The sequence below is a fragment of the Suillus fuscotomentosus genome (assembly GCF_016647785.1).
Source record: "Suillus fuscotomentosus strain FC203 chromosome Unknown F5891scaffold_74, whole genome shotgun sequence".
Lineage (NCBI taxonomy): Eukaryota > Fungi > Basidiomycota > Agaricomycetes > Boletales > Suillaceae > Suillus > Suillus fuscotomentosus.
This window is the reverse complement of record NW_024539586.1, coordinates 51093-78065: the sequence shown is the minus strand read 5'-3', so window position 1 is coordinate 78065 and position 26973 is coordinate 51093. Positions and strand designations below refer to the sequence as shown.

The window sequence follows — 26973 nt, the reverse complement described above, 5'->3', positions numbered from 1 at the left end:
CCCAATCGGAGGACCCTTTCATCATCTAATGTTATCCGAATCAAGTGATTTCTAGAGTAACTGTTTGAGCGGCCCATTAGGAGAATGCCACATCATTGGAGTGGAGCCGAGTAGAAGATTTGTCGTTGACATTGAGCGCCAGCGCCATCTATGTCATAGTAGGGACCCATCACCTCTTATCAACTAGAACAACACAGCCTATGCCATCATCCCATGAAATCCATCCGGCCGTGACAGTAATTTCTACGTATTGCATCGGTTGGATATTACTACTTACTTGGCTTGCAGTGAGGATCGATGTGATTCGGAGATAGAGCGTTTTTTTTTCGTCGACCGTCCACGGTGATCCCACTTGTGAAGAGAGCCGTGAGTAAGGAGCGCCGCCTGTCACTGATCTCGTGGTTACTACGGAATTTTCAGACATGGGTTATGAAACGCTCTAAACAAGCTCTTGGCAATTGTTAAAGTTTGAAGTGCACGCCGTCAGGGAATCTGCGATTGATAGTCGCCAGAATCATTATCCTCGTAAAGCATTTTGCCAAGGACTCCATGCACAGCAGTTACAGAAGTTCAGAACCAGTGCGGCGCGAGTCTCAAGACTTAAGAGACCCATAAGTACGTAGACAGTTTCTCCTTCTTTATGTAGTTACTATTAGTAAACCTTCCATTCATTTCTACCCAAATGTAGAACGCCGCGAGAACCATCAGTATCTGTTCGCAGGTCCTCCGCCCATCGTAATTGATGGTGGCGTTCAAATACTCACGTTCAGGAGGATCAGACCACTGTTCAGTCCAGGTAGTACTAGACCTCAATGTTATGACCTGCTATTAATATCGACTTGACGTGGCTAGCTCTTCAATGATTCACCAGGCCCAAGACGCGGATTGAACAGCCATCCATCGGAGAAGTCTTCAAGGCAGCAAAGCCCAAAATGGTCAATAATATACGCTTGTGGAGAATCAGAATGAAACATGATAGACGGACGGTATGAACACAACTGTTAAACTAACGAAAGAAAAATATCAGGTCAGTCCGAGAGTGAATGAAAATATTCGGCCAGGATAAGAGACCGTAAGTAGCCCGTGAAATCTCTCACTCCCTTCTTCCTCCGCTCATCAAGAGCGCCATGAGATCGTGTGCGGGTTGATTGGTTGAGCCAGGCGGGCCCTGCTGTTGATAGTGGAGAGGAAGCATGTGTGGAGGGATTTGCTGCTGTTGTTGTTGCTGCTGCTGCTGCCTCATGGAGAGCAGAGGCGGCTGGATTTGAGGACCTTGTTGTCCAAAACCTCCGTTAGGACCACGGAGATTACCTGGTATACCATTGGCACCATTTAACCCCAGAAGCTGGGCTTGCGCAGGGTTAAGACCTCCAGGGTGCATCAGGCCTTGCATGGTATTGTGTCCGTGCAGCTGATGGGTTCCTCCGGGGTGGGGCACACGCATTTGAGGGGCGCCATTGAAGCCAACATTTCCCGGAGGGAAGTTATTGAACTGCTGTTGGAGGGCAGCATTACCATGCACCGGACCGTGTAACCCACCAGGGATAGCCATTGCCGAGTTTAAGAATTGAGCAGGCTCATGAGGCGGCCGCCCACCTAAATTAGCCAGACCAGGCGGCAGGCGTTGAGCTGAAGGCTGCAAAGGATTCGGTGAAGGGCCCCCACGGAATTGGGATGATTGGAGAGGTATGCCTCCATTGCGGTTCATGTTCGCCTGGTGTAATCCTTGGTACATCTGAGGAGGACCGCGTTGACCACCAAACTGCATAGAGTCATCAATGTCAGAGAGCATGGCACTATTTTGCCTGCTCCGAGGAGGGGCAGCGGAGCGTAAGCCGGGCACCATGCCATCTGGGACAAAATTCCTGTCGTCAAGACGGCTATCGTACAATGAGTCCAGGCGGGTGTGGCCAGGATAGTGCTGGGAGTGGCCGAGTTGGTTTTGAAGATGGTGAAGGTTAGAGGGATGATTGAAATGTGCGACATCTGAAGCCAACGCTTCTGGTAGAATATGAGGCCTCTGACCCTAAAACTGATATCAGAGCTGATAACAGGTAGACAGTGATACGACCTACATGTGCTGAATTGCTCAACATGGCAAATATATCTTCCATAGCTCTGGCATCTGGATTACCCGTGTGTATTCCATTATATCCACTGAGCTCGCCCCTCTGAGTTGGTGTTGGGCCGCCCATTGGAGCCTTTCCCATTCCTGGTTGAGAGTCTCTCCCTTTCCCGTCAAAGAACTTTGCAAACCGGCTGCCTTTCGCGGCTGCGATTCCAGGGTTCAATTGCTCGTACGGACCAGAGTGGCTAGGCAAAGGCCCGCTAATGGGTACGTCGACTTGTTCAACGGTCATATGCCCAAAGGCATTGCGATCTCCAGGAGGTGCGACAGAGGTTCGACGGAACGCATCCAAAGGCGACAATCCAAGTCCTTCCCGAGCTTCCTCGAACGGCGAGAAGCCTCGAGTTACTCTCACAGCGTCCGCATTGTCGTTATGATGTATAGTTGATAGAGGTCCATTTGAGGGAATGGTTGAGTTGATTACTGGCGTGCCATTCTTCGACACAGATACCGGGGAATGCGAGCCTGTGTAGGAGGGAGGGGTGTGACCTACAGACCCCTGAGGAGTTTTGGAGGCAAAAGAAAGAAGACGACAGCCTGGCGGAGGGGCAGAGTGAGGAGCTGATGGGACAGCAGTGCTGAGTACTTCAATAGAAGGCTTTGGCAAAGCTTGAGGTGCCGGTAAATCAGTAGAAATAGGCTTGGGGAAGAAGCGAGAACCTCCTGATTTTTCTTTATCGATGTCAGATTCGGGGGCACCTGTTGATACTCCAGGTGCAATGGAAGACGACGAGGACGATATCATAGACAGGAGTACACGAGAACCATCGTGAAGAGCTGACTCAGCCTGTGGCGAAGGTGGAGAAGTAGACAACTGCGAAGAAATTGGCTGAGGTGGAAGATAAGTGCGATGTTCTGTAGTTGCTTCGATCGATGACAGATCTATCCGTGTATTAGCACATCGAGCCTGCCTAAGAGAAAGAATTGACTTGCCATTTGTAGGAGTAGAGCCCTTGGTCTCTGAAGATGTGTCTGCGAGTAATGATGGGCCCGCAAGGGGAGACTGGTCAGTTTTCTTCTTCTGTTCTTCCCTTTTCATCATCAGCTTGAAGAGTTGAATTTCGTCCAGGTGGGGTTCGGACGTATTTGCCTTCCCTTCAAAGTCACTAGAACGATCACCGTCTTGTGCAGCAGTGCCTTGCTCCTTCTGCTCTCTCTCCTTGATCTCTCGCTTGAATGCCTGTATGCCATCCAGGTCTCCGGGGGCACGGCCTAAACCGCTGCTGCCAGAAGAAGGAATGTATGTGTCCATCCATGCAGGCTCTTTCTCTCTTTCTTTCTCACGTTCTCTATCACGATCCTTGCGATCGTCCCTGTCCTTCGCTTCGTCAGGTTTTCTCTCGCGGCCAGCCGCTCGCTTGTTTCGACCATCACGGTCATCGGCGGGGGCCCATCGACGATCCTGACGATCGCCAGCATCCCACGCGGCAGGGCGCTCGCGTACCCGGTCCTTGTCTCGTTCGCGGTCCCGCTGCTCGCGGTCCCGTCTCGCTGCCATACGCTCATCGCGTTTTCCGTCGTCCCTCCAGCGGCGAGGATCGTCCACTTCAGATTCTCTATCCAATTCACGGTCGTCCCTTCGGTATCCCGCTGCCTCTTTCTGGTGATCATCGCGGTCGCCTTTGCGATCACGATCTCTGTCATCCCGATCACGTCTCGATGGTGAAACATCTCGTCGTGGGCGGGAAGAGTCACGGACTCTTGAGCGAGGTCGGTCACGCTCATCTCGATCACGCCGAGGATTATCAGAACCTAGAGGAATTATGAACAGCCATTATATAGAAACATGAAATTCAGTCTTACGTTCACGACCTGTGCGAGTTGATTCTATTCCGCGACTTAGTGACATAGGCTATAAGTGAGGTATCAAACGTACCACGTCTCCAATCTTCACTTGTTTCACCATCTTTCTTTTTGGAAGGTTCTCGGGAATCCAGCTGACGATTACTCGGGGCTTGCTGCGACTGGGACGCTATTCGAGAGGATGTACCACCAATGTGAGGAGCTAAGTCTCTATCCTTTCCTCGAAGCTGCTGCATGGAAGAAAGAGCACGACGGTCACGGTCATACTTGTCCGACAACTTGGATAACATATGAGCGCTCTGGCATGCAATAGCTTCGGCCACTTACATTTCGTAGTCTTTCTTGACCGTCTTTGACCCGGGAATCACGTTCTTGTTCTCTGTCCGTATCTCTGTCTCTGTCTCGGTCAGCTGCACGAATGGACTGGTGCTTGAAGTTGCCCATTTGCGAAGGCTGCGTGATAGCAGCCCCACGAAAAGAAGGTCGGGCAGCGCCTTCTAATGACAATAATCAGACCCAGTCTCAAGCGAAGGTGATAATGATACCTACCCCCATCCTCCGCATCTCTACGAAAGCTGTCATGATGTTAGGTAGGTCTTAAATGGTGGTATTAGCAGACCTCACCGTCGGTCACGAGCATTAGGTTGAGGAAGTGCTTCTGAGTCTTTTTTGAGATTGCCTTGGTCGCTCTCACTTCTTGAGAGTAGAATAAGCCACAAGCTCGAGGAGTAAGACATGACACGAACCCAAACCAATCCTTCAAAGCTGGCATGCCAGTCGGAGTACAGACCAAGGGAGATTTATGAAGAAGCAGTAGATGAAGTCGGGAATACATAACAAAGGGTCGACTATGGATATCATTTTTGTCTTTATTGAGAGTGTCAGTAATGGATTCTGGTGATTGAGAAGATGAATTGTCTGGTCGGAGAGAAACTTTGGCCACGGCGTCAGATAAGTTGTCAATAGTACCATCCTCTGCGAAAACAGCGTCATGGGCAGCGACCTGGTTCTCTGCACCAGACATTGTGGTGTAAATGGAATATTGAAGAGACTGAAGAGACTTGTGAGAGAAGCAAAATCCCAATAGCAATGCCAGCAACGCGGACTTGAAGAGCGGAAAAGCAAAACAGTGCAACTCTAATTCTAGCCACAATTTCCTCATTCAAGAGCGCGCATGCCAGATTTTGGTCTCAAGTATTTCATTTTGCAGCAGAGAGTCATCCACCTGTATCGTCATGCTATAAGAGCGTCCAAATGTGCGCTATCGTCTTTGCTGAAAAAGCATTACTACAGCTAATTACCATCATCAGACATACCTGACCCACGGGCAAGGTCCGAGACCATTGCCTGGTTTCGCAGCGAAATAGAGCGCAATAAATGGCTGACGGATGTGGTGAGTTCTTATTCTTGGTGATTGACGCCTCTGGTACTTATCGTAGGTTAGGCTGTCATAGAAGAAAAAATTACCATGGCTCGTCGAGAGATTCGGCAAATACTTCCAACATCACAGCTTCAGGCATTATAGGCAATATCGTTACAAGAGCACTGTTGCGATGGCAAGGCTCCTAAATTTTTTAAAGACCGGAGGTTTCTTCGTTGCAAGCTGCAGGATCATGCGCACACGATGACGACTCCGAGTCCAGTCAGGACAAGAAAGATCAGATACGAACTGTCCACATTCTTCTCATCCATCAGGACGGATGCCAAAAACAATTCGAAAACAACACATCCTCATCGCCAATTACATAGTGAAGGTGTATTGTCTATAACCCTCGTTCATATCCTGACAAGAAGCGAGCATTGACAATAGCACGAAGACCGGCTCATTCCACTACGCATACCTGCGTCGCTAATTGAACATGCCTTTCTACTTTTGGTTTGTGGTAAGGTTTTGTTTCGCATATCATGCAATCTGAACGACTTCAACCCAAGAGTATATCATGATAAGTATAAACAATATCTATTCCTGTTATTTGCTTACTCAGGACATCGTTCCTAAAAGTCCTTTAAGATCGCAGCTCATGGCCCAAGCTTCGCGCCGTTACTCACGGTACTCAAATTGAAATCTAGTGTCCATCGTTGTCACAGCTGATGAACCAGACATAGCTCAACGGCGTGGGTACTTCAAATGTGACCATAGCAGGATACTCTCTTCACAACTCTCCCAGGGTGCCTTGAACTTCCAGCGAGCACTAGGAATGAGTTGAACCTTTACACCCCTGAGTTGTTGTATTTGGACCTTGCTGTCCGCAACAGGGAGCAACGAAATGCAGTTTCTTGCTATCTTGGTGGGTCGGGTGTGCAGTAATATGTGGGGTTCTCTTTGAATAGCATGACCGTGATTAAGGCTGGTGTCTCATCTGACCTTTGACCAGGAACAAAGAAAAATATCCGTGGGATATTGCAGGGAAGAACTCAAACCCGTATTTCGTACCCGCATAATTCTCTAAACCGCAGGAAGTCCTGAACTGCCTGATGCCTCTGGCCACACTTCTTCCACTGTGCACTAAAATAGTCGAAGGTACTGGCCAGATACTGAAACAGCTTGCGAAGACCACGGTTACATAAAGCGGATTTGACAGCGTTGAAACGATATCTACACTCAGGAGGCCCAAAGGTACGATTTTGGGACAACATTGCATGTTCAGCATCAACTCCAAGCTTACTGGCCGAAAGACCTACCTGCGTTAATCGTCCGAAGCTCCCATCTACCTTCGACTCGACATATGCTGGGGCCTGGGTGAGATCTTCCAGAAGGCTCAGAATATCTTACAAGTTCTGTTTAGCTACCCTTTCTGGTGTCGGTAGTCTTCTTGATGATGATGAACTTGTGCCGGTTTGAAATCCATCATGTTCTATGACTACTTGCATGATTTAGTCAATCTGTGTCCTGTATGACCCACTAGAACACAATCATGATGGGCAAATACATATTCTCCGAGGTTATACAACTGTAGGTGTAGGAGAAACTATAATTTCTGCCTGCGTTAGGGAGGCTAGGACTCACAGCGCAAGCATCCACACCTGGACATCGCGATTTTTTCTGGAGGTTATTTAAGCTGCTCACGGTGACATGTCAGCCTACTAGAAGTAGTCACTAGTGATTGAATATTATTCATTCGTCAATGAGCACTAGGTGTGACAACAGTTTGAAGTATAATAAGGGGTAAAAATTAACGAATCTCGTGCCGAGTGACGCCGGGGTGAAAGGAAATAATATGATTCCAGTCAGCAAGGGTCCTTCAAGGTGAATGAAATAAAACAAGTGACTGTGAGTGTCGGACGCGTTCAATACTAATGATAATAAAAATGACATGGAGTACACCCAGCAACGAGACAAACGTTCACTGCGCCTGTAAAAGCCATACGGGCTTGTGGTCCGGCATAATATGGCTTGCCTTCTCTACTTTCATTGCCCACTCATCCACCTCGCGTTGGAGGAGCTCCAAGAGATGAGTGTACTGGCTGGCGAACTCGATGCTGTGCTGCAGAATAGCTCGCATACACTGTATTGATAGTGTACTGGGTGAATAGCTGATCCTGGGCTTCGTCTCCCAAGTCGATATCGTCCAGCGACATCTTACGCACCCCAGTTAGTGCTTGTGACTCAGTATAATAGAGATGATCATACCAAATATGTCTGCAGCTCCCGATTGCGCTCAGCCATTTGTATTTTGTTCGTGGCTCCAGACATATTGTCATTGCATCCAAAATGTTGTTTACAGGAGGACCTTTCCGAGGGTGTTGATGATGACATCATTCTGCAGTGTGCGGGCAAGCTTGAAATACGGCTCGAGTGGAAGTGAGTAGTTCAGATATCGGTCGATTTTAGTCGGAGTAATGCGGTAACAAGCTGGCCCTAGCGCGAAGGACTTGTACGATATATGCACCAGCTGAGAATAACCTAAGCCGGAGAAAAACCGAATGAGTAGTATGAGGACGTTGAGACTGATGTAATTCACAACTGTATTACCTATCCAGTGATATCAGGATTAATATGATACTGGTTGCTTTCCACCCAAAAATATAATCGGCACCCAACGTTTGTGCCCTTAACCAGTGCAGGCCCGGTTGGCGCGCTCCAGAAGTGGTGGCGCCTGGAAACTCTGTATTCTACAAAAGTGACCGTGCCTCAGTAATCTGGTCAGGGACTCCATACTGACTGACCGAAAGTTATACCATGGACAAACGTATCGCTTTCAATAGCACATGATGATAATAACGCACTCTTTTCAAGCATCGTGTTGTCGAACGACCCATTATACGCTGCTCTGGAGAGACTGTTTAAGAAAATATATCAAGAGGCCGCACGGCGAACCTCAGCGCTCTGGTAAATCCATACAATTCACACATCCGACTGGTCAGCCTAGCAGCATCATCATGGTCTAGAGCCGATGACATAGACGACCCTTCTCATTGCGTGTATTGGGGAAGAACTGTTCACATGTAGACCAGCGTCTGGATCGACCCAAAGGTTACAATTGAAAGAAAGAGATGTTCGGGGTAACAAGCTTCAGTTAGATTGCCCTGAGCGCGGTTCCGATACGCTCAAAGCGCTACAAGGAGTGTATTTTTAAGTGAAGCGAACCATACAAACAACAGGGATACCCAAATTACGTCAATGTAATGCTTAAGGACATGCAACAATCATATCGGTGCCATGTTCCGCGGTATACATGGAGTAGAGCTGCAAAAGGGACTAGATGGGCCGTAGAGTACCACCCTCGGCCCTTGCAGACTGTTGGATGTCGATCTAAGCTTGGTTGCGCAGAACTAAGGGACGTGGTAAATGAAAGAAATACTTCAGGGTATCTTCACTTACTAAGAATTACCGAATCTCCACTGACAGATCACAATCATCACTCTGCTGGGATAGCACATATGAAAATGTCACTCACCGCAAGAACATTTTACTGATAAACCGATCCTTGTTGACTGGCTTTTTGTTCTTACCCTTTGGGACTTCGGTCCACATCTGCATCGTACTTCAGTAAGGCCTCCGCTAGTGATGGACTAAAACAGACCTCTTTGACGTTTTCAAGTACCTGCAGCATATCAACTTTAAAACTTGTAGACAAATACTAAACAGTGACACACCATATTACTGTGGCGATCAAAGGCCTTTACACGAGCGAGAAGCTTCTTGTTATTCCGCAAAGAAATGAGGACTTGGGCGTGGTTGCGGACTGCCTGTTGCAGAACTGAAAGGGGCCCCTGGCTGATTTCGTGCTCCTCCAGCTGGCGCAACTGAGCTTCGTCGAGTTCTGATTTTGGTACATGCACGTATTGACTGGAAAGTCATTAGCCAATATCTAGATGCCTTGAGCCTTGTCACCTACCTCATGATTGCTTGTAAGGAACGTTTGTTTGTCAAGGCCAAACAAACGATCAAAAATCAATCTGAAAGTATACGAACAAGCTTTTTGTCAAGTTTTTGCAAGAAATAGCTCAAAAATACCGCCATGGGTCGATTGAAACAAAAAGGAAAGGCTGGTGCAGCAAAGACCTATATTACACGGTCATCTGCTGTGAAGAAACTTCAGTGCTCTCTGGCTGACTTTCGCCGACTATGTATCCTCAAAGGTGCGTCATCTTGGTTGTTTCGCAGACTCAATCCACTGAAAGTTGTGCAGGAATCTTCCCTCGTGAGCCTAGACATAAGAAACGGGCAAACAAGGGGTCAACAGCACCGACGTCATTTTACTATGCGAAAGATATCGCTTACCTCGCTCACGAGCCAGTCCTGAATAAACTGAGGGAGCACAAAGCCTTCGCGAAAAAAATCTCTCGAGCACTTGGACGAGGAGAGTGGTCAACTGCGAAGAACCTGGAGGATAATAAACCTGTATATCGATTGGATCATATTATTAAAGAGAGGTATGCAACGCAGGGCGTCTTGAAGGGCATTGGCTAATCAAGTTTAGATACCCATCATTTATCGACGCAGTACGAGACATCGATGATGCACTTTGCATGATCCATCTCTTCGCATCTCTCCCTTCGAATCCTCGGGTTTCGCCTGCTCTCATCGAAAACTGTGTCCGTTTGACCGCAGAGTGGCAGTTATATGTTATGCACACACGGTCGTTACGGAATGTTTTCTTGTCTATCAAGGGTGTATACTACCAAGCAGAAATAATGGATCAAAATGTAACCTGGCTCGTACCGTATCAATTCCCACAGAACGTGAGCTATCTTCTTGAATTTATGTTTATGTTACTCATACATTTCGCTTAGATACCATCCGATGTGGATGTCCGTGTTATGCTTACCTTCCTCGAACTGTACCAGACATTACTTGGGTTTGTATTTTTCAAGTTATATACAGACGCTGGACTTGTATATCCGCCACCCCTGGACTCTGGCAGGGACGAATCTGGAGCTGGTGTTGGAGCGTTCAATCTCCGGCCAGTGAACCCAGCCACTGGAGGACCGACGAGCGATACTCCTAAGGTATCCAGCAAGGAAGTCCGGCAGACAATCAAGAGTATCACTGCAGAATCATCCTCGGTGCTTCCTAATGACGTAGATATTGATCGCATTGATCGCACTGATTCCTTTCACGATGCCGCTGAGGAGGAATTTGTACCGCAAGCTTCAAAGTCTGATCTTGATGTACCGTCGTCGCTCCCTACACTTCTCTCGCTCTCATCCTTACCAAAACCATCATCGACAAACATATTTGCACCATACACTTTTTGGCTATCACGCGAATCATCACGATCGATATTCGAGTTCCTCATCCGGTCTTTTGGTGGCCGTATAGGCTGGCCGGTCTCATCAGGAGGTGGCTCACCACTTACGGAGGATGATGAGGCAATCACCCACGTTATTATTGACAGACCTACTGCCAAGGGTGATACAGCCCAGGAACAAGAACGTCGAAGACGACGGAAGTATGTACAACCTCAGTGGGTGGTTGATTGTATCAACACTGGTAAAATCCTACTCGAGGATCTTTATGCCCAAGGAAAGACACTTCCACCCCACCTATCACCATTTGGCGAACGAGATGGAGCATATGACCCAACCATCGGCCTAGCGAACGTCGAGAATTCATCGATCGAAGTTGATGACGCTGAGCTCAGCGAGGACAGTCAGGAGGTAGAAGACGTGGAGATGGGATCGGAATTAGAGGGAGACGTAAAAACGATGGCTGCCTTGGCGGTGGCTACTGCAGACGACCCAGAGGCCTTGCGTGCTGCGGAACTTGCGGCAGAAGCAGCAGGCGTCGACTTTGGTACATTCGAGAAGGAGGTACAAAAGAAACAGAAACAGCAGAAGCACAAGGGAGACGTTGTTGTCAATGGCGGTGGTGAGGAAGACATGAACAAGATCCTAATGAGTAAACGCAAGCGCCAGTTGTACGAAAGAATGAAGTACGGGGAGAAAAAACGAGCTGCTGAGGTCCGTCCTGGAGTTATCTCATTAATGGGGTTTTTATTCTAATCTCACAGTTCTACAGCACGCCAAACTCGAAGAAAAGAGGACGAAGATTGAGAAGGACAGACGAAGGAAGGCCAGGGCATCATGAGATTGGTCGTAGTCTTAAGCTTAAGTCCCCATCGCATGGTGTTCGAACTATGTATGCCCGTCCTTACTGCTACCGTGCCGTATGTCTGCAAATATACACTGAATCCCACGAAAAGTATTAACTCCGAGTCAAATTGATTGGTGGGCCAGAGACGGTGTAATTTTGAAGTTCGTTGGTGTGAGCTGATTAGCTCTTAGAAATCACGTTCGTGCCAGCGAGCGCGACTGACGCCCATGCCCACGATTTTTGAGTCAACTTCTTTCCACTAAACTGGCATCGTTGTTCCGGCGGTGCTTATCATCGCCGGTCACTAGACCTCGTCACAGCCACTTGTAGAAGTTTAACCGCTTACAGTAGCCTGGAAGTTTCAGCATGGTTGGTTTTCTGGGTACAGGAAGCAGGAATTCCCCAGCGACGGGCAGTTGCCATCCTGATACTACTCTGAACTCGCCGCCCCATCCTAATGGAAGTGCTGCTTGCGTCTTCCCCGACAAATCTACTCCCAATCAATCTACCGGCCACCAACCTCAGAGTACTAGTGACAACAGTCATGGTCCCCTTCGTTTCTTTTCGCTTCCTCACTGGACACGAAAGGTACTACCTGCCTCCGTGTCTGCTCGCCGAAGTCTAGCTAGTATGCCCTCTGAACTCGGCGTCATTCGGAGAAACCCCTCAAAACTTATGCTGGACAAGGAGCTCCCGCCAACACCTCCGATCCAGAGTGTAGCGGACAATCCCAACTCTGTAGAAACGTCCTCGCCCATATCCACAGATAGATTCGCCCCCTCACCTACCTTGCTACAAGCCGACGCACCTCCAACCTCCGCTGAAACCAGACATACACAGTCAACGCTATATTTCGATGTATATCATAATCCTGTTCCCCGTGGAGTGAACACAGTGTCTTTCGTCACTACCTCACCTACGGGCATCGACCAATGCAACTCGACCCTTCCGCTACGACACACCAGAAGTACACAATCATTCCTTTCGCATAAACAGGCAGACCGGTCAATGCAGCCTCTCGACGGTGCAGATCGAGTTCGCGGTTTTTCGTTCGGCCAGAGACAATCTAGTTCTAGACGAAAAGATGCGGAACCACCGCCGACTGGTGAAAACAACAAAGCATCACCTGCTCCCCAGGCGTCGACTAAATCCTCGCAGCAGCTGCTTTCCGTTCCGTTTGATTCTTTGTCCCTTCCAGCATTGCAGCCGACATCACCATTTCACATAGACTTCCATTCGGATACTCCTGCATCTTCTCGGCAACCACTGCAACGATCCGCTTCAAGATTGACACGAAGTCACTCAGAAAAGTTCTCCAGACGTCCGTCCACCTCCAACTCTGAAGCACCTGCATTACCCAATATTCTATTAGCATTTGATTTGTCCCAGCATCATTCAACGACTGCCGATTCAACATTCCCTTCCCATCATCCACCCCGACCCGCGCTGCGCCGCCCCTTGACTGCCGATTCTGTTCGTTCACGCACTCGTTCATTTTTTACTCTATCACCACAAACAACATCCGGTCCTTCCACACAAACCCCGCACTTTGGAAACGCACTCTCAAGTCTCACCACGTCTACCTCCGCCAATCATGCAAATAATCGACCACGTTCTGCTACGAATCCACCTCTCCTGCACCGGCTTTCGATCAATTTTTTTGCATCATCTACTGCCTCAGCAAAACCTGGGACAGTTTCCGGCAGTTCCATAAGTGCCTCGCCAGTTTCTCGATTACGCCCCCAATTGCTTTCATCGGTACCATCTCAGGAGCTGAAACCTCAACATGACGAGTCGCCCGAGGCCTTCTTGAAGAGACTTTCCGCTCTTGTTGGTAAAGCTGATATTGCGGGGTTGTTGGGATCAAGGTACATTATATCACTTTTCACTTTTCACCACTCTAAGTTGGTTCTCAGTGCGGAAGCCAAGTATGTAACTACTCTCAAACTTTATATCGGAAAATTCTCTTTCACTGGGGATCCTCTGGACGTTGCTCTGCGTCGGCTTTTGATGCACATTGGTCTTCCTCGGGAAACACAGCAAATCGATAGGGTGATCGAAGCTTTTGCGAAGCGGTACGTTGAGTGCAACCCAGATATATTCATGTCCGACGGTAAGCACGATTTCACACACGTATTGGCAATGGACTTGTACTCATTAGACTTTTAGATATCCCATACATTCTTGCCTTCAGTCTCATCATGCTTCACACAGATGCATTCAACAAATCCAATAAGCGCAAGATGTCAAAAGTTGACTATCAGAAAAACACGGCTATCTCGGGAGTTATACCCGAAGTGCTGGATGTATGTTGTAAATTGACCATTCTAACCCCTCAGAACTGATGCACGACCTTAGTGCTTCTATGATAATATTATTTTCGCTCCTTTCATATTTATCGAGGACCCCATGGATCCCCCTCGTCCATCAATTGATGGCAGTCTTTCACGACCTACTTCCACCAGTGTTCCGATGACACCAATAGGAGGTACTCTACTGAGCAGACCAAAGATTGATCCGTATTATCTGATCACCAATGTAAGTAGTTTCGCTTCTTCGATGCACTATCAATGACACTTTTACTTTGAAGCACTTACTTGATTCGCTCCGCGTGAATGTCGAACAGCACATACCCATAGATAACCCATACTGTTGGAAGGGAACAAGCGGTTCCTGGAATAATGACGAACTTTGGTCCGCCTTTGACCAAGGGGATACGATAGAGATTACTTGCTTTGAACACAATCGCTTGCCTTCTGGGTTGTTCGGCCTTAACGTCCCCAGTCCATCACTTATGGGGACAAACGCACTCCCCGGTTTCTTACCCCCTCAGAAAGAGACTTGGCGGCTTAAGCTGTCGAAAGTCTCTGTTTTGAATCGCAAGGACGAGATCTTGGAAGGCGGTAAAAAACCCTCGAGCCGCAAGTGGAAGCCGTTTGGTGTTGCTTTGACGACTTCGCAAGTTCTTCTTTTTCGTGATCCATCATGGGCTGCCACTTTTCTGTCATCCTCGGATTGTTCCAACCAGTCGACCATACATTGCAAACCCGATGAGGTTTTGTCGGTGAAGGACGCACTCGCTGTGTTCGATCGGTCATATCAGAAGGTATTTCTTTTTCATTGCTTTTCTGTGTGATGCTAACGTCTCTGCAGTATTCAAACACCTTTCGCCTGGCCCTAGCTGATGGACGCCAGATCTTGTTCCAGGCTTCAAGTGAGCTGGAGGTTAATCAATGGGTTTCGCGCATCAACTACGCTAGTGCTTTCAAGTCTGCTGGGATACGAATGCGTCCCCCTGGCATGACAGGCAGGGAGGTGACGCTCACTGGGGTTGCTGCTGCGCAATCATATCTCCAAGACTTACGGGTGGTGCAGCAACCGCAGCCCAAAATTCGGTCATGGGGTTCGCAAAGCTCGCACATTCGTGATACTGAGTCGACCGACGAAGGCACAGAAGATGCTGTCGAGCGATTAAACTCAGAGGAACTCGAAGCTCTGCATGGCATCACCCATGAACCTCCTGTCGTGCGTGAGATAGAAGGGGCATCCCAGTTCAAAGCTACGTTTGACCAAGTGAAAGCGCAATTGGCTGCTGCTCGATGCAGTCTGGGTGATCAGTCGGTGTCCTCGAATAACGTATCTGATGCTGATGCTCCCTTCCCTGGGCATCGTTCTTCCCTGATAGCCGACGACAATCCCTTTCCCCAAAGCAACCGCACCATTCTCCTCCAATCCACCATCGGCGATCTCGAAGATCGGATCTGTGTAGCGCAGCCACTTCTCGAAACGAAGATGCACTTCGCTCGCAACATAGCAGTTTTGACACCCTTTCAGCGGTCAACGCGAGATCGGCTTCAATATGCAGTACAAAATGTAGCAAAGCAGATCTCCCAGTTGCGTCTGGAGATTGCTAGGCTCATTTGTTATCGCAATATCCTGCTAAATGATGTTGCAGCAGAGGAACAGGGGTTTAAACAGGCAGCTACGATTGCTTTGAGCGCCGCCATGGATACTATACAGAGTCGAGGACAGTGTATACCTGAGCCGACAACATCGTCCGATGATGGATCGCTTGACGTGTCGTTGCCGCGATCATCTTCCAAAGTCATACCCGGTTCTCTGGAGCCCTCCATTGATGATTCTTTCCGGTCTGCTCTAGATTTCGGTCCAGACTGGCCGACAAACTACACGTTTTCTGTGTCGAACGTCTTAGAAACATCGAGAATCATGGACTCTCCTCTCACTGAAGGGGAAAGCTCGGGATACCCGTTCCTAGAGGCCGACACCAGTCTCTCGGAGTCTCGGACGGCTCATTCTATGCGGAGCTCTCTAGAGTTATCCGTACAAGGCAACAGCACTCCCCATTCCGTCTACGAGAAGTTTTACACAGCGCAAGAGTCACCTGAAGAGCAAGCTGAGGAGTGGAACAAGACTCGAGCGGCGAAACGTGTCTCGCTTGTCAAATTGCCCCCAGACATTCGACTGTCGGCAATGTTTGGCAAGACTCAACGGAATGGTTGTAATGACCGGATGATATCCACGGTGACTCGGGAGGATTCTTCTTTTGGATAGTTCCTTTTCGCATTGAATTTTGGACAATCTACATACTCGCCTACTATTACGTTATATCGCTTGAATTGTGCCGCATACTACATAGTTTTGAACTGAGGTTCCAACTGCAGTTACAGGCTGGTCTCCGTGGACGACCCGTGTTCACCATTATGATGCGAACTCCTCGCTGCTGGGCGAAGGATAGCATATAGCTGTACTAGGCCAAGACTTGCAAGCTGTGTTCCTGGATTAATTACAAGTTACATTCCGTCGTTGTCATGCGGGTCGGACGGTGCCAGTCCCTGGCCTCACTAAATGTCTGGTGGTGTCGCCTGGCCAGGGGATCTCAGAGGCACTCGCGAAGTGACGTGTACGCCACATCATGTGTATCTCCTCAAGCATGGGTGAGTTCAAGTTGGACGCGTACTTAGTATGCGTGTACTATGCTAGTAACGGCAACCTGTTCGGTCCGGAACCCCCCCATAGTATTCGTTTAACCGCGGCACCGGATGGGCCCATGGCTATTCATCGTGCCTGATATGTTACATTGTACGGAGGTTTAAAATACTTCCATGAGAAATTTTTATCCAGAGTAGCCATGACGTTAACACAGCTGTGTATCATGTTGCCACCGTCAAATCACTGGGCCACAGGCACTCATGGAAACAATCCAAGGTCAACCAACCTTGCGTACATTAGTACGTCCGAGCTGTCAACAACTTCTTGCGATCGTCACGCTGCTCGCCGTCTGTTTATTAACAGTGCCAGCCCGAAACCTAGCCTTCGACGTGACACAGTCCCCCCCTTTTGTCCCTAATTCCTCGCAAAGTAGAATTTGTGAAGCCTTTGTAGGTGAGTACGCTGTCCCTCTCACTATCCATTCGTTGTCTGATTGATGTCGAGGAAAAGAAGTGACCTTCTCGTTCTTATTCTACAATCCAAATCGTCTATGGTACCATGCCTGTCCAACCAGGAGAACATACTTCGTCTAGCACTGGCACTACTCGATGTCCTGTCGAGCTTCGATGCTGTATATCACAGGATGGCATGCGTCGCAAACCAGCTGCAACTGCCAAATCACTTTCCCCCTCTCAACTCGACACCATTTCGCAGAAGGCTAAATCACAGACAATTCGTGACGGTCCTCTGCCCACTACTGCAAGGCTGAGCCGAGTATTTTCTTTCCCTCAATTGGGTACGAATACCAACAAGTCAACGAACATTATTCCAGCAATCCCGACTCAATCCGATAGCATTATTGTCAGCAGTCGCAGTAAACGATTGGTTCGACATCCCTCGCGAAATCCCTCGCGACATTTATCATCAATGTCAACTTTCGCACAGACATCCTCCTCGCAGCATGCTACCCCCTTCACTAGCACACTACCCCGACCACCTTCGATGTGCGTTACGGACATAGCATCAAAGAGGCCCACAAACAGAACATCCTGTTCACTCCCAATCTCTGTTGAAGATGAAACGGACGAGGAAAGTGATGATACAGTTGCACGTTATCGGAAAATAAGGCAACTGCAAATGGCCAGGTTGGCTAAACTGACTCGTCACTTGGGCGAGGATATTCCGCCGGAATTGGTTTTATCTTCCACTATTCCAACAAATATACTCGAATCCAAGAGTCGGGTAGACAGCCTTTCAATACATTCAAGTAAAGACCACCGGAGATGGCGGAGTTTAGACCCCACAGAAGACTCCCAATCGGCACCAGCACTTCCGAGCTCGTGCACGCTAAGGAAGAGTAGGTCACTGCGTGATACAGATGGCATTCTGCGACTGCAGACCCGCAGTGAGCATGCCGTCAATGTCGTAGACTGGAAGCTTCCGTATGCTTTCCACCCTCCACAGACAGAGGTTTGTAGTTTGTTTTATCTTATTTTTCAGAAAATAAGCTTGATCCGCATTTTTGCAGACAGATCTCCTTCAACATTCTCAACCCACAGACTGTACCGCGGTTTCTATAAACGGACATGATGATGTTTATCATTCGTTGATGTCGACTCCAAATGCTCCCTATGGTTCTCAGGATTCTTTACAACCACTACCTCCTACATTGTTACCCACCTCGACACCTAAGCGATCACAATTTCATGGGAACCCGGTCGCGGCCGAGTTGACCCTTGACAAAATCTCGAATATGGAGTGCAGAGAAGAAAAACCAGACAAGTTTCTTGGTGTCGGCATCAACCCCGAGTCAATATCTCCAACAGATCGATCACTATACCCAACCGACGTAGCAGTTGGCATCCGTCACCCCTTAACACAAAACCCCCCATGCTCTCAGCTCGAAGTCAGGGTGCAAATCAGCAAAAGGACTCGTTTCTGGCGGATGAAATTCGGGAAGGATGTGGCGCAGACTCTGCAGAGCACTAATCCTGGCGATATTGCGAAGCAGCTGAGGGAGATGAAAGCTTCTATATGATAAAAACACTTATGTAGACCTCTTAAAGTTGATGGTTTGTACTTTCTAATTTACATTACTTGCCTGCGATCGCGCATTATTCCTTAGGTTATATATAATAATTTCATCTGTCAGAGACTCACTCACTTGTCTCCACCCATTGTCCACAATCGGATGCATTTGCCACAGTGACACAAGGTCACGGATTGCCTTTTAAACTCAGTTGGCCCTAGTAACCCTAACCTCAATCGAGGGTTTTCTTAACGCCACTACTCTCTAGTGTCAGCCAGTCAATGCACATCGTTATGGTAGGCAAATAACACTGTGTTCGTGCCCCTCTGACTCCGCATTTTAGCCCATATTCCAGGATGCTAATGGTCTTGCCATCAAGTTCTTCATTCAGAAAGATATTGCTCAGGAAATCCAAGCTGAGCTGTGTGAAGTCGTGGCTGTGAGTTGTAGCATCTCAGTATCTAGTATAAGTAGTCTGATTTGCTTCTAGTCATTAGGTGGTCGGGTCGAAGCAAAGGTTCCAAGACAGGGATACGTACTGGTACAACCTGGTACTGCGGAGGAAGAGCGTCTTCGCCTGTGCTGGATGGCGCAGGATCGACCACAACGCCATTTCGTGCCGTATACATACGTGGAAGCCTGCAAGATTGCGGGCATGCAGTTGAAGCAGATCTTTGTGGAAAACGGCTTGCCCGTCAAGATGCACATTCATCCTAGCATTGCTAATATCAATGCACGCACAACTTTAAGTCAGAGAATCATGGTGAGCGGTGTCCCGCAACGACTTATTCATTCGTCTATTTCAAGCTCATCATGCCGACTTTGTTTCAGCATTCCGGTGGCGACCCTACTTCATCTCCGCAGTCTGCTAAAATCATTCTTGCGGACCCGAACACAGAAGTCTTTCAACATCTCGTCAAAACATACCAAGGCATTCCGGATAAACATGTCGAATCGTACTTGTGGGTCAAGAAATGTGTTGAGAAGGGCTCTCTTGTATACACCCCTCTCATCTACAAGAACCCTGGCGGCCGACGTCCTGGGGAAGAGTACGTATCTATCTCACTCGCTCTTGTACGCAGAACATAAACCGACGTGTCCTCCTAGGAGAACGCCATTCACTGAAGATGACGAACAACGTTTATGTGAATGGATTGCGGCAAAGATACCATACAAGCAGACAGGCGGAAGGACTGGAAATAGGCTCTATCAACAACTGTGCGAAATGGTGAACCCTTTTTATCACTATCTCAGGATCTCCATGCTCATGAAGATTAGATCGCGGACCCAGAATACGCATGGGTTTCGCGTCATACATGGCAGTCTTGGCGTGAGCGTTACAAGAAGAATGCCGTGCGCTTAGACACCATGATCGCTCAAATCGTTGACCAGAAGAAGCCAGTTCCTGGGGAACAAGGGCAGTATGGCTATGTCCGGCAAGATGAAGAGAACAACAAACGGCCCAGAAAGAAACGCACCAAACCTGCGGAACAGAATTTGCATAAACAGGAAATGATAATTGGCGGCATTAACGGTAATGGCGCTGAAGTACCCGTGATTGTGTTCGACGCGTCACCGGTTGAGTCAGGACCGTCTACATCAAGAGTTTTTGTTCGAAATAGCCCTGCAGAGGAAGAACTGGAGGATGGTGAAGACAGCGAAGAGTGGGCGGTCCGCATCGGCAATGAACCTCCTCCAAAGTGGGGGAAGCGACCCGCCAGTGAAGAAAGTGAAGCACGGAATCCTCGTAAAAGAATCAAGTCCGAGTGGGTAGTCATGGCAGTTATTGAATATCTTGGGCTTATGGATTTTTCAGTGATTCAGATTCTATACAAGGAACTTTGTTGGACCCTGGCGTCCATCTCATCGACCGGACGTTACAAGAAATAGCTACGCAGTACAGGTTTACACTTGAAGAGGTTAAAGAGTTTTATGACCAGTGTGGCGAAATGGAGCGCACGAAGAATCGCTTCCAAAAGATGCGACAAATATTGTCGAGTATCGGAGAGTCATAGCAACCCATTAATGTTTAATTTTACGAGGAGCAAATTTTAATATTGTATGCAATATATTACAGTTTCTTCTACGGAAGATCGACTTCAGTAAGTTTGTAGTCTGCTGCCCGTACGGGTGCTGATGGACTGTCGAAAGGCTTTCGGCGTCTATGATGTTTAAGTTGAATATAGCGCCAGCATCCGCAGTCCCACACACGTACCTCTCGCCTGCAGCAGCGGATGGAAATGAGCCAAATAGATCTGGATGTTTTGGAAGTGGGGATTCGCTTCATTTGCTCGCGTTAGCTTGCAAATATACAGAGGATGAGATGTGTTTGACCTGAAATACGGATGTTGTACAGCCTCTTCAGCACTGATACGTTGTTCGGGATCGTAGGTGAGTAGTGACACAAGCAGGTCGATACCAGCGGTTGTCATATGATGAAAACGCTGACGAAATTGATGTGGTTGAGGTGAGGGAAGAGTGATGGATTTTGCCAACGGAAGAGTGGAATAGTCAGGCCAAGATAGACTAGTGGGAGATCCAAGGAGCTTGAAGATCATGGAAAGAAGTTCTATTTCGCTTTTCGCTTGAAACAGCGGTTCCTTCAGGAGGAGTTCAGCGAAAATGCATCCCACGGACCACATGTCGATAGCAGTTGAATATGTTGTAGCTCCCATTAGAATTTCAGGAGCCCTTGAGGGATGCATCATCTGCGATCATGATGTTGAAAACAATTGACATACCGATACCATAGTGTCACAACAAGCTGTGTCAGGCCACCAACACCCACAGGGTCTCCATACCGTCTCGCAAGGCCAAAATCAGCAACTTTGATGGTCCCGCGATTATTCATGAGCAAGTTGCTGGTCTTTAGGTCGCGATGAAGTATCCAGTTGGAGTGGCAATGTGCGACCGCGGACAGCAGTTGAAGCATGAGAGTCTTGATCTCGGATTGCAGGAAGGGCGAAGGCATGAGTGTCAGAAGAGTTTTTAGATCATGCTCGATAAAGTCCATCACTACGAATACCCTGGCATGTGGGCGTGGTGATGTTGTGACATTTCTGAGATGCTTTACTCACTGAGTCAAAGTATCTCCGACCACAACTTCTCTGATTCGTACCACATTATCATGGTGGCATGACATGAGAGCGTTGATTTCACGTAGGGCAGTGATAGGAAACCCATGTTTCTCCTCATCAAGTTTCAATTTCTTCAGTGCGACGATATCGCCTGTTTCCTTATCCCTCGCCCTGAAGACAACGCCGTAAGACCCTTCTTCGATCTGATTGAGTCTTTCATAACAGTAGACTGAACGAGATGGTTGTATTGATGGATGGTGAGTTCGAGGAGGAACATATATGCTATGTAATGGACGGGAAGGACGAGCAATGGTAGTAGGATGCGACTCTGAACGCACGGGACTAGGTGGACGCACGACGTGAGACCTGGTCCTTGCGGGGCGTTTCGATGATTGCTGCTGTTGGCGAATTGCTAGATCATCTGGATCTTCCTCGTCCCATTTCCCTCTTTTGCGCGGTGTTGATGCTGAAGACGTTGATTCTGATGGCATTGCCATGCTTTGTGGCACTGTGCAGACAGTAGGAGAGAATACTAACACGTGACACCTCAATCAGTTGCGTGTGCTTCATCGCTTTCACTCCTGTCAGTCGTCAGTACTTCAATATGGATAATGTTATGGACCCAGAGCTAGCAGCTGAAATGGTGAAGCTTCTGGGGCAGGAACTAAAGGTTGTCCGCAGCCAACTTCGTGAAGCTGAGCAGGTAAAATAGCTCGAGTCATTCTTTGTAGGACTATCATGATAGCTCATACGCAAGCCCTTTCAGAGAACTGGGACTCCTGCAAGCGATGTCATCTCAACTGGTCCCCAATTTCAGCGCGAGGAAGCCCTACGGGCAGAGGTAGTCATACTAAAGGTTGAGAACGCCAGCCTTCGAGAGGAAATTTCACGTCTCCAGGGTCAGACAACAAACATTCCGCTCAAGATGGAGGGCGATCCTTCCAATATTGTGGTGCAATACTCTGCGGTATCTAACTTGTCGCTGGATGTGCGCTCTTCTTATCTTATCGTCATCAACAGTCGATGGACGCAATTCAAAAAGAACTGGCTGACGCGATTAAGGAGAAAAACACAGCAATAATGGACAAGGTATATCGGGACCACACATATCACAGTACTTCTCAAACTTTGACCCAACTAGGAGAAGGCAGATGAACAACTTGCGGAGTTGACTAGCGTTCGTGAAAAATATCGGAAGCTCAAAGCGAGCAAACGAGAGTGCCAAGAGGTATTCGCAAACGTATGATATTGGATGGAACCTAAAATTTCTTCGCAGGTCATCGACGAATTACGTGGCCAACTTGAACTCTGTCTAGAAGAACGAGAGCACCGGGAGTCAGAAGGAAAAGTACTGTAAGCAGACCATATTCTTTGTGAACCCTCGTAGTGAAATGACGTGCAGCAAATCCGACCCACCTTCATTCTTTCAGAATACAGAGTATCCGACTGTCGGTGACCAACCGAATTGCAACGACATCCCTGTGTACTCTCCCATCTTTTCCATGGGCATTCCCAGGGTTCGTGGTAGTATTTGCTCTTAAGCTATTACTGACATTTCTCGACAGACAGCTCGAACTCATTGGTTGGTCTATTCACTCGCAAGATCTGCAGCATGCTAACCTACAAGTCGCAGTCGCTGTGACGGTACCCTCCGGCTTGAGAGGGATGTCGTGATGTTCGCCCGCGCAGGAATCGCCCTAGGCCTTATCGTAAGACCAACGCATCAATACAATCCCCAAAAGAACAATGGTGCATGGATTGGGGTCCGTCCAGATATTGAACTTGGTCAAAGGAAAGACTTATGTTATCACGACGGCCACGGTTGGAAGTATCTTGGCACCTATGAACGAACAGGCGAATCGTTCCTTCTTTCAGCTGAGCACACCAAGAAGCTGAGCTCTCCAGTAGGTCACTTTTGATTCAAACAATCAATAGTGACTAAAAACTCCCAAAGAGGATGGAAGCGATGGCTAAGGACACCGTCTTATTCCGAGACCTTATTCCGCCTTCGCAGATGCGAATGGTGGAGAAGATGTATTGGGACGGAGTTCTTCAAATCGAAATGTTTGGTATCCGACGTGTCGCCTACGACCAAGAATTCGCAAAACAGCTCTTCGAAAGACGCAAGGATCTTCCCAAAGGCGTGAAGGATGGTACCTTTCCAAATAACAAGCGGAAAAGAGGCTTCGAGACTGATGAAAGGCATGATCACAATCCAAAAAGGCCTTCAACGTCCGACATAAACATAAACATAAAGGAGGAGAGCTCAGCGTCGTGATCCATGCAACACATTGGATAGGCAAGTGTATATTTTAGGATGAATACACGCGTAACAAATTTCTAATTCTTCACCAACCTCCAGATCCTCGAACCTTTTTATCAAGACACATTCGCAAGTGCCTTGGTACCACAGGCACTTCCATGCTTGGTACGCATCCAACTTCCTGTCTAAAGAAGGGTAGTATTGCAACCTGCTCGATCGCAACAAACAAGTCTTCGAGAATTCTATGTAGCCTTTGACCTGTTAATTCGATAGCGGGTTCTGAATTGATTTCCAGCAGTTTGACTTGAAAGAATTGCGAATTGCCTGATGAATCAAGCCCAGTTGAGTCATGAGACACTAGGAAGTCGACTCCATATAATTCGAATGCATTTGGAAGCGGCTGACATCAAGACTTAACACCAAAGCAGAGGATCAGCAGCAAATCACATTACCTGGAAGTGTATAGGCATTTCTAAAGCGGCCTTGAACGTTTCCGCGAGAACAGAGCCCATTTGAACCTTTATGTTCTCAATATCTTCGGGGGTAAATAACGCTCCGCGATCCGTATCATCTCCAGATAGGATATGACATCCTGAAAGTTCATCAAGTAAATGGACGCCTTTCTCGCCTCGATCAATCTGCAGCGAGGTGTTCGTAAGATGAGGTGTCAAGTCAATGTTTCCGGGAGCGTCATCGTTGACATCTCTCCTTTTCCTCGGACTGATATACGGAACAGCAGCGAACAGAGCAAGAACACGATCATACATGAAGAGTTGCAATGCTCCTGATGCAACAAAGTACGCCCGTAGATGGAACTGGACGTCAGCGTCATAAAAAGCTGACGAGGAGAAGATAGAGTGGATTGACTTTATGTCCTTGCAAGTTTTCAGGTAGGTTCAACATAGCAACGCCAAGAGACCTTTCGTTGGGGTCCAAGAGTACCGGACTAGGTATGTATTCCTGTGATCAAAGAACAGTCAGCATCACATCGCAAAAAAAGAGACCTTGTGACCTGAATGACAAAATGACGAAGTTGTGATATTATTACAGAGGTGTCATCGATCTGATCTTCGTCTTCGGAATACTCTTCAAATTCTTTGAAAATTTGATATAGCGAGTCTTTGCTGTTGAACAACCTAATACCCATTCCTCGATCTGCCATGCCAGGCTTCAAAATCCACCATTGAGAGGAGTCAGAGTTGATTTCATTGCCAAGATCCCAAAGTTGGTCGCTCCACATTTCATCCAGCTCATCCGCGTAAGAGATCTCGAGATCCCATGTCCTAGGCACCGCATCCTTGAGGACGGAGTCGAGATGTTTTGTCAAATATGAATGAATGCATCGTGCTAAGTAGTGTTTGCGAATGAGAGCTTTTCTGATGGTGTAAGAGGACGACAGGACATTATCAGGATTACGGTGTGTTAGGTCATGATCGATAGCATCGTAGGTGGACCACTGAAGCAGTTTTGAGCATTCATGGGTGCCGGGAAGTGATGTGATGATTGAGACAGGCAAATTTGACAAAGCTCTCTTGACGAGTGACTCGGTCAACGGCGCTGATGGCCAGGAGACAAAAGCAGTATTAGCCATATGGTTGATAGAATTAAGTTTTGAACGATTTATGATACGGCAAATTGTCCATGTAACCGGCTAATAAGTTGCTAACAAAGATGACTTCCTGCCAAATTGTGTGAAACAACGCATACATATGCCAATTACCAGCGCTTTCTCTGAAGCCAGTGAGCTTGCCTTCAACGCCCATCCGATATGGGAAACAGCTATATCTTCTCCCTCACGCCGACTTTCACTCAAGGCCTCGTGCTAGGTCAACTCTCAATCTTGGTTCTCCTCGCGCTTGTCCTCAAATACCTATTTTTCATTCCTCCTGAAAGTGAGACGGAAACCGTCCCATTCCATCCTCTGTCAAAATCAAACCCTTCGTGGCATCAAGACGTGAAGGAGGACGATAAAGACAGTATTCCAGAACAGGAGTCAGCGCATTGGTTCAATATACTCGCAAGGCAGGTTTGTTGTCTGAGCTTCTGGGCGGATTCCGATCCAATCTCATGTAATATTAGGTTGTGGAAGTGTATAGAGCCAAGCTTCAGAACAACCTTACGGGATATGAGGGAATTGAGGTTGCCCGCAGGAAAATTGAGGACCACGCGAATAACTTGCGTCCGCGCGGATTTCTAGCAAGTATTCCGCCTGCATAGTCTTTGTCCATAACTCACAACTACAACAGGACCATATCACAGTACACTCTGTGGACCTAGGAATGTCTGCGCCCAAGTTGTCCAACGCACAGGTTGTGAATGACAACGATGGGGACTCCGCTCCGACGGTTAGTTTTCACGCCATCCTTGCACAGAACTATTTCACCAGATAGACAGACAATCGAATTCGACATGTCATATACAGACACCATCTCCGTCTCACTTTCTACGTCCTATTTGTTTAATTACCCCATGTCTTCGTTTGCTCGGCTACCTGTTTCACTCACAATATCTTTATCTCTGTTCGAGTCAAAAGTGAGTTATTGCCAATTTTTACTTCTTGAAACACAGGGAGTCATATTCTCTAGGTTACCTTGGTTCCGCCGTCCCCTGCATCAGCTGCCCCCGTTTTGACCATATCGTTGCCACAAGACTTTACTCTCAACCTCAAGACAACGTCGCTCATGGGGAGCCGAGCAATGCTCAGGGACGTGCCAAAACTTCATGAGTTGATAGAATATCAGGTCAGGAAAGTCCTAGCCCTCAGAGGAACGTGGAAAGTTATTCTACCTGGTATGGCAAGCTTGGCTACCGTTCAACAGGAGATAGAAAAAGAACAGGCTGCTTCCAAAGAGCAGGGCTGATGGTGGAGGGAGTATTTATTCATGCTATTCTACAACTGTGTAATCATTTCACTCGTTCGTGCGTGATATCTTGTCATCAATTGTACTTATACCAACAACCCAGTTACTGAAGTAATAATCACCGATATTAACTCAAAGCTGTGATGAGCTCAGTCGATTCCCAGGTTTGCTGAGTGAAGGAGAATACAGAAACAACGTAGCTCAGGACACGGTGTCGTACGGGTCAACGTTCGGTCGGTGGGCCTAGCAATGGTGTAGCATCGTACCGCCGGTGGCTACCGCATTCGTCTGCAGGTTCGATAAACCAGAATACCATGCAAGG

The 26973-nt window shown here is 47.9% G+C and overlaps 11 protein-coding genes across 11 annotated transcripts; 7 read left to right on the top strand and 4 right to left on the bottom strand.

Moving 5' to 3' along the window:
- Positions 1-905: 905 nt before the first annotated feature.
- Positions 906-5064, bottom strand: F5891DRAFT_1060705 (uncharacterized protein). The gene is made up of 9 exons (XM_041362895.1): positions 4678-5064; positions 4556-4627; positions 4481-4506; positions 4259-4428; positions 4005-4209; positions 3932-3955; positions 3062-3880; positions 2076-3010; positions 906-2026 (listed from the first exon to the last, which is right to left on the bottom strand). The coding sequence occupies exons 1-9, from the start codon at positions 4953-4955 to the stop codon at positions 1094-1096; spliced, it is 3462 nt and encodes a 1153-aa protein (XP_041220402.1). The 5' UTR covers positions 4956-5064; the 3' UTR covers positions 906-1093.
- Positions 5065-5105: 41 nt separating this feature from the next.
- On the top strand, positions 5106-5456 carry F5891DRAFT_960944 (uncharacterized protein; the record flags this gene model as incomplete). The annotated part of the gene is made up of 3 exons (XM_041375781.1): positions 5106-5187; positions 5242-5324; positions 5376-5456. The coding sequence occupies 3 exons, from the start codon at positions 5106-5108 to the stop codon at positions 5454-5456; spliced, it is 246 nt and encodes an 81-aa protein (XP_041220401.1).
- A 3228-nt stretch (positions 5457-8684) lies between these two features.
- On the bottom strand, positions 8685-9275 carry F5891DRAFT_1194807 (uncharacterized protein; the record flags this gene model as incomplete). Its single annotated transcript, XM_041368007.1, has 6 exons — positions 8685-8704; positions 8754-8773; positions 8830-8906; positions 8956-8976; positions 9029-9221; positions 9271-9275. The coding sequence occupies 6 exons, from the start codon at positions 9273-9275 to the stop codon at positions 8685-8687; spliced, it is 336 nt and encodes a 111-aa protein (XP_041220400.1).
- Positions 9276-9291: 16 nt separating this feature from the next.
- Positions 9292-11575, top strand: F5891DRAFT_1281389 (Pescadillo N-terminus-domain-containing protein). Its single transcript, XM_041370468.1, has 5 exons — positions 9292-9514; positions 9565-9808; positions 9856-10117; positions 10169-11338; positions 11397-11575. Exons 1-5 carry the CDS (start codon positions 9394-9396, stop codon positions 11463-11465), a joined length of 1866 nt encoding a protein of 621 aa, XP_041220399.1. The 5' UTR covers positions 9292-9393; the 3' UTR covers positions 11466-11575.
- Positions 11576-11643: 68 nt separating this feature from the next.
- F5891DRAFT_702286 (uncharacterized protein) lies at positions 11644-16224 on the top strand. The gene is made up of 6 exons (XM_041372867.1): positions 11644-13339; positions 13388-13584; positions 13641-13777; positions 13830-14009; positions 14062-14577; positions 14625-16224. Exons 1-6 carry the CDS (start codon positions 11838-11840, stop codon positions 16041-16043), a joined length of 3951 nt encoding a protein of 1316 aa, XP_041220398.1. The 5' UTR covers positions 11644-11837; the 3' UTR covers positions 16044-16224.
- Positions 16225-16585: 361 nt separating this feature from the next.
- F5891DRAFT_702275 (uncharacterized protein) lies at positions 16586-18063 on the top strand. The gene is made up of 3 exons (XM_041372866.1): positions 16586-16874; positions 16935-17891; positions 17954-18063. Exons 2-3 carry the CDS (start codon positions 16980-16982, stop codon positions 17999-18001), a joined length of 960 nt encoding a protein of 319 aa, XP_041220397.1. The 5' UTR covers positions 16586-16874; positions 16935-16979; the 3' UTR covers positions 18002-18063.
- Positions 18064-18602: 539 nt separating this feature from the next.
- On the top strand, positions 18603-20521 carry F5891DRAFT_1060689 (uncharacterized protein). Its single transcript, XM_041362894.1, has 7 exons — positions 18603-18746; positions 18794-18889; positions 18941-19213; positions 19282-19499; positions 19558-19678; positions 19729-20216; positions 20267-20521. Exons 1-7 carry the CDS (start codon positions 18732-18734, stop codon positions 20463-20465), a joined length of 1410 nt encoding a protein of 469 aa, XP_041220396.1. The 5' UTR covers positions 18603-18731; the 3' UTR covers positions 20466-20521.
- F5891DRAFT_1060686 (Pkinase-domain-containing protein) lies at positions 20522-22080 on the bottom strand. Its single transcript, XM_041362893.1, has 5 exons — positions 21528-22080; positions 21192-21476; positions 20785-21141; positions 20666-20731; positions 20522-20612 (listed from the first exon to the last, which is right to left on the bottom strand). Exons 1-5 carry the CDS (start codon positions 22022-22024, stop codon positions 20534-20536), a joined length of 1284 nt encoding a protein of 427 aa, XP_041220395.1. The 5' UTR covers positions 22025-22080; the 3' UTR covers positions 20522-20533.
- A 51-nt stretch (positions 22081-22131) lies between these two features.
- F5891DRAFT_1194801 (uncharacterized protein) lies at positions 22132-23805 on the top strand (the record flags this gene model as incomplete). Its single annotated transcript, XM_041368006.1, has 9 exons — positions 22132-22230; positions 22294-22494; positions 22548-22616; positions 22669-22755; positions 22804-22880; positions 22930-23044; positions 23093-23109; positions 23161-23431; positions 23482-23805. The coding sequence occupies 9 exons, from the start codon at positions 22132-22134 to the stop codon at positions 23803-23805; spliced, it is 1260 nt and encodes a 419-aa protein (XP_041220394.1).
- On the bottom strand, positions 23804-25449 carry F5891DRAFT_1060674 (tubulin-tyrosine ligase family-domain-containing protein). The gene is made up of 4 exons (XM_041362892.1): positions 24803-25449; positions 24658-24750; positions 24243-24605; positions 23804-24190 (listed from the first exon to the last, which is right to left on the bottom strand). Exons 1-4 carry the CDS (start codon positions 25379-25381, stop codon positions 23876-23878), a joined length of 1350 nt encoding a protein of 449 aa, XP_041220393.1. The 5' UTR covers positions 25382-25449; the 3' UTR covers positions 23804-23875.
- A 22-nt stretch (positions 25450-25471) lies between these two features.
- F5891DRAFT_1060671 (uncharacterized protein) lies at positions 25472-26788 on the top strand. Its single transcript, XM_041362891.1, has 5 exons — positions 25472-25816; positions 25870-25986; positions 26037-26135; positions 26185-26322; positions 26376-26788. Exons 1-5 carry the CDS (start codon positions 25559-25561, stop codon positions 26649-26651), a joined length of 888 nt encoding a protein of 295 aa, XP_041220392.1. The 5' UTR covers positions 25472-25558; the 3' UTR covers positions 26652-26788.
- Positions 26789-26973: the final 185 nt, after the last annotated feature.

Coding starts and splice junctions, on each gene's coding strand:
- F5891DRAFT_1060671 (XM_041362891.1), top strand. CDS start 25,559: ATGGGAAACAGCTATATCTTCTCCCTCACGCCGACTTTCACTCAAGGC. Junction 25,817..25,869: donor TCAATATACTCGCAAGGCAG/GTTTGTTGTCTG, acceptor ATGTAATATTAG/GTTGTGGAAGTGTATAGAGC. Junction 25,987..26,036: donor TGCGTCCGCGCGGATTTCTA/GCAAGTATTCCG, acceptor CAACTACAACAG/GACCATATCACAGTACACTC.
- F5891DRAFT_702275 (XM_041372866.1), top strand. CDS start 16,980: ATGCCTGTCCAACCAGGAGAACATACTTCGTCTAGCACTGGCACTACT. Junction 17,892..17,953: donor TCCACCCTCCACAGACAGAG/GTTTGTAGTTTG, acceptor TTTTGCAGACAG/ATCTCCTTCAACATTCTCAA.
- F5891DRAFT_1060674 (XM_041362892.1), bottom strand. CDS start 25,381: ATGGCTAATACTGCTTTTGTCTCCTGGCCATCAGCGCCGTTGACCGAG. Junction 24,606..24,657: donor AAAACTTGCAAGGACATAAA/GTCAATCCACTC, acceptor GCTGACGTCCAG/TTCCATCTACGGGCGTACTT. Junction 24,191..24,242: donor AAATGCCTATACACTTCCAG/GTAATGTGATTT, acceptor TCTTGATGTCAG/CCGCTTCCAAATGCATTCGA.
- F5891DRAFT_1060686 (XM_041362893.1), bottom strand. CDS start 22,024: ATGGCAATGCCATCAGAATCAACGTCTTCAGCATCAACACCGCGCAAA. Junction 21,142..21,191: donor GTTGTGACACTATGGTATCG/GTATGTCAATTG, acceptor GCATCCCTCAAG/GGCTCCTGAAATTCTAATGG. Junction 20,613..20,665: donor TCCGCTGCTGCAGGCGAGAG/GTACGTGTGTGG, acceptor TAAACATCATAG/ACGCCGAAAGCCTTTCGACA.
- F5891DRAFT_1060705 (XM_041362895.1), bottom strand. CDS start 4,955: ATGTCTGGTGCAGAGAACCAGGTCGCTGCCCATGACGCTGTTTTCGCA. Junction 4,507..4,555: donor CCTAATGCTCGTGACCGACG/GTGAGGTCTGCT, acceptor ACATCATGACAG/CTTTCGTAGAGATGCGGAGG. Junction 3,011..3,061: donor GGGCTCTACTCCTACAAATG/GCAAGTCAATTC, acceptor ATACACGGATAG/ATCTGTCATCGATCGAAGCA.
- F5891DRAFT_1281389 (XM_041370468.1), top strand. CDS start 9,394: ATGGGTCGATTGAAACAAAAAGGAAAGGCTGGTGCAGCAAAGACCTAT. Junction 9,809..9,855: donor GATCATATTATTAAAGAGAG/GTATGCAACGCA, acceptor AATCAAGTTTAG/ATACCCATCATTTATCGACG. Junction 11,339..11,396: donor AGAAAAAACGAGCTGCTGAG/GTCCGTCCTGGA, acceptor ACAGTTCTACAG/CACGCCAAACTCGAAGAAAA.
- F5891DRAFT_1060689 (XM_041362894.1), top strand. Junction 19,500..19,557: donor GGCCGACGTCCTGGGGAAGA/GTACGTATCTAT, acceptor GTGTCCTCCTAG/GAGAACGCCATTCACTGAAG. Junction 20,217..20,266: donor CGTAAAAGAATCAAGTCCGA/GTGGGTAGTCAT, acceptor TGGATTTTTCAG/TGATTCAGATTCTATACAAG.
- F5891DRAFT_702286 (XM_041372867.1), top strand. CDS start 11,838: ATGGTTGGTTTTCTGGGTACAGGAAGCAGGAATTCCCCAGCGACGGGC. Junction 13,778..13,829: donor TTATACCCGAAGTGCTGGAT/GTATGTTGTAAA, acceptor GCACGACCTTAG/TGCTTCTATGATAATATTAT. Junction 14,010..14,061: donor CGTATTATCTGATCACCAAT/GTAAGTAGTTTC, acceptor TTTACTTTGAAG/CACTTACTTGATTCGCTCCG.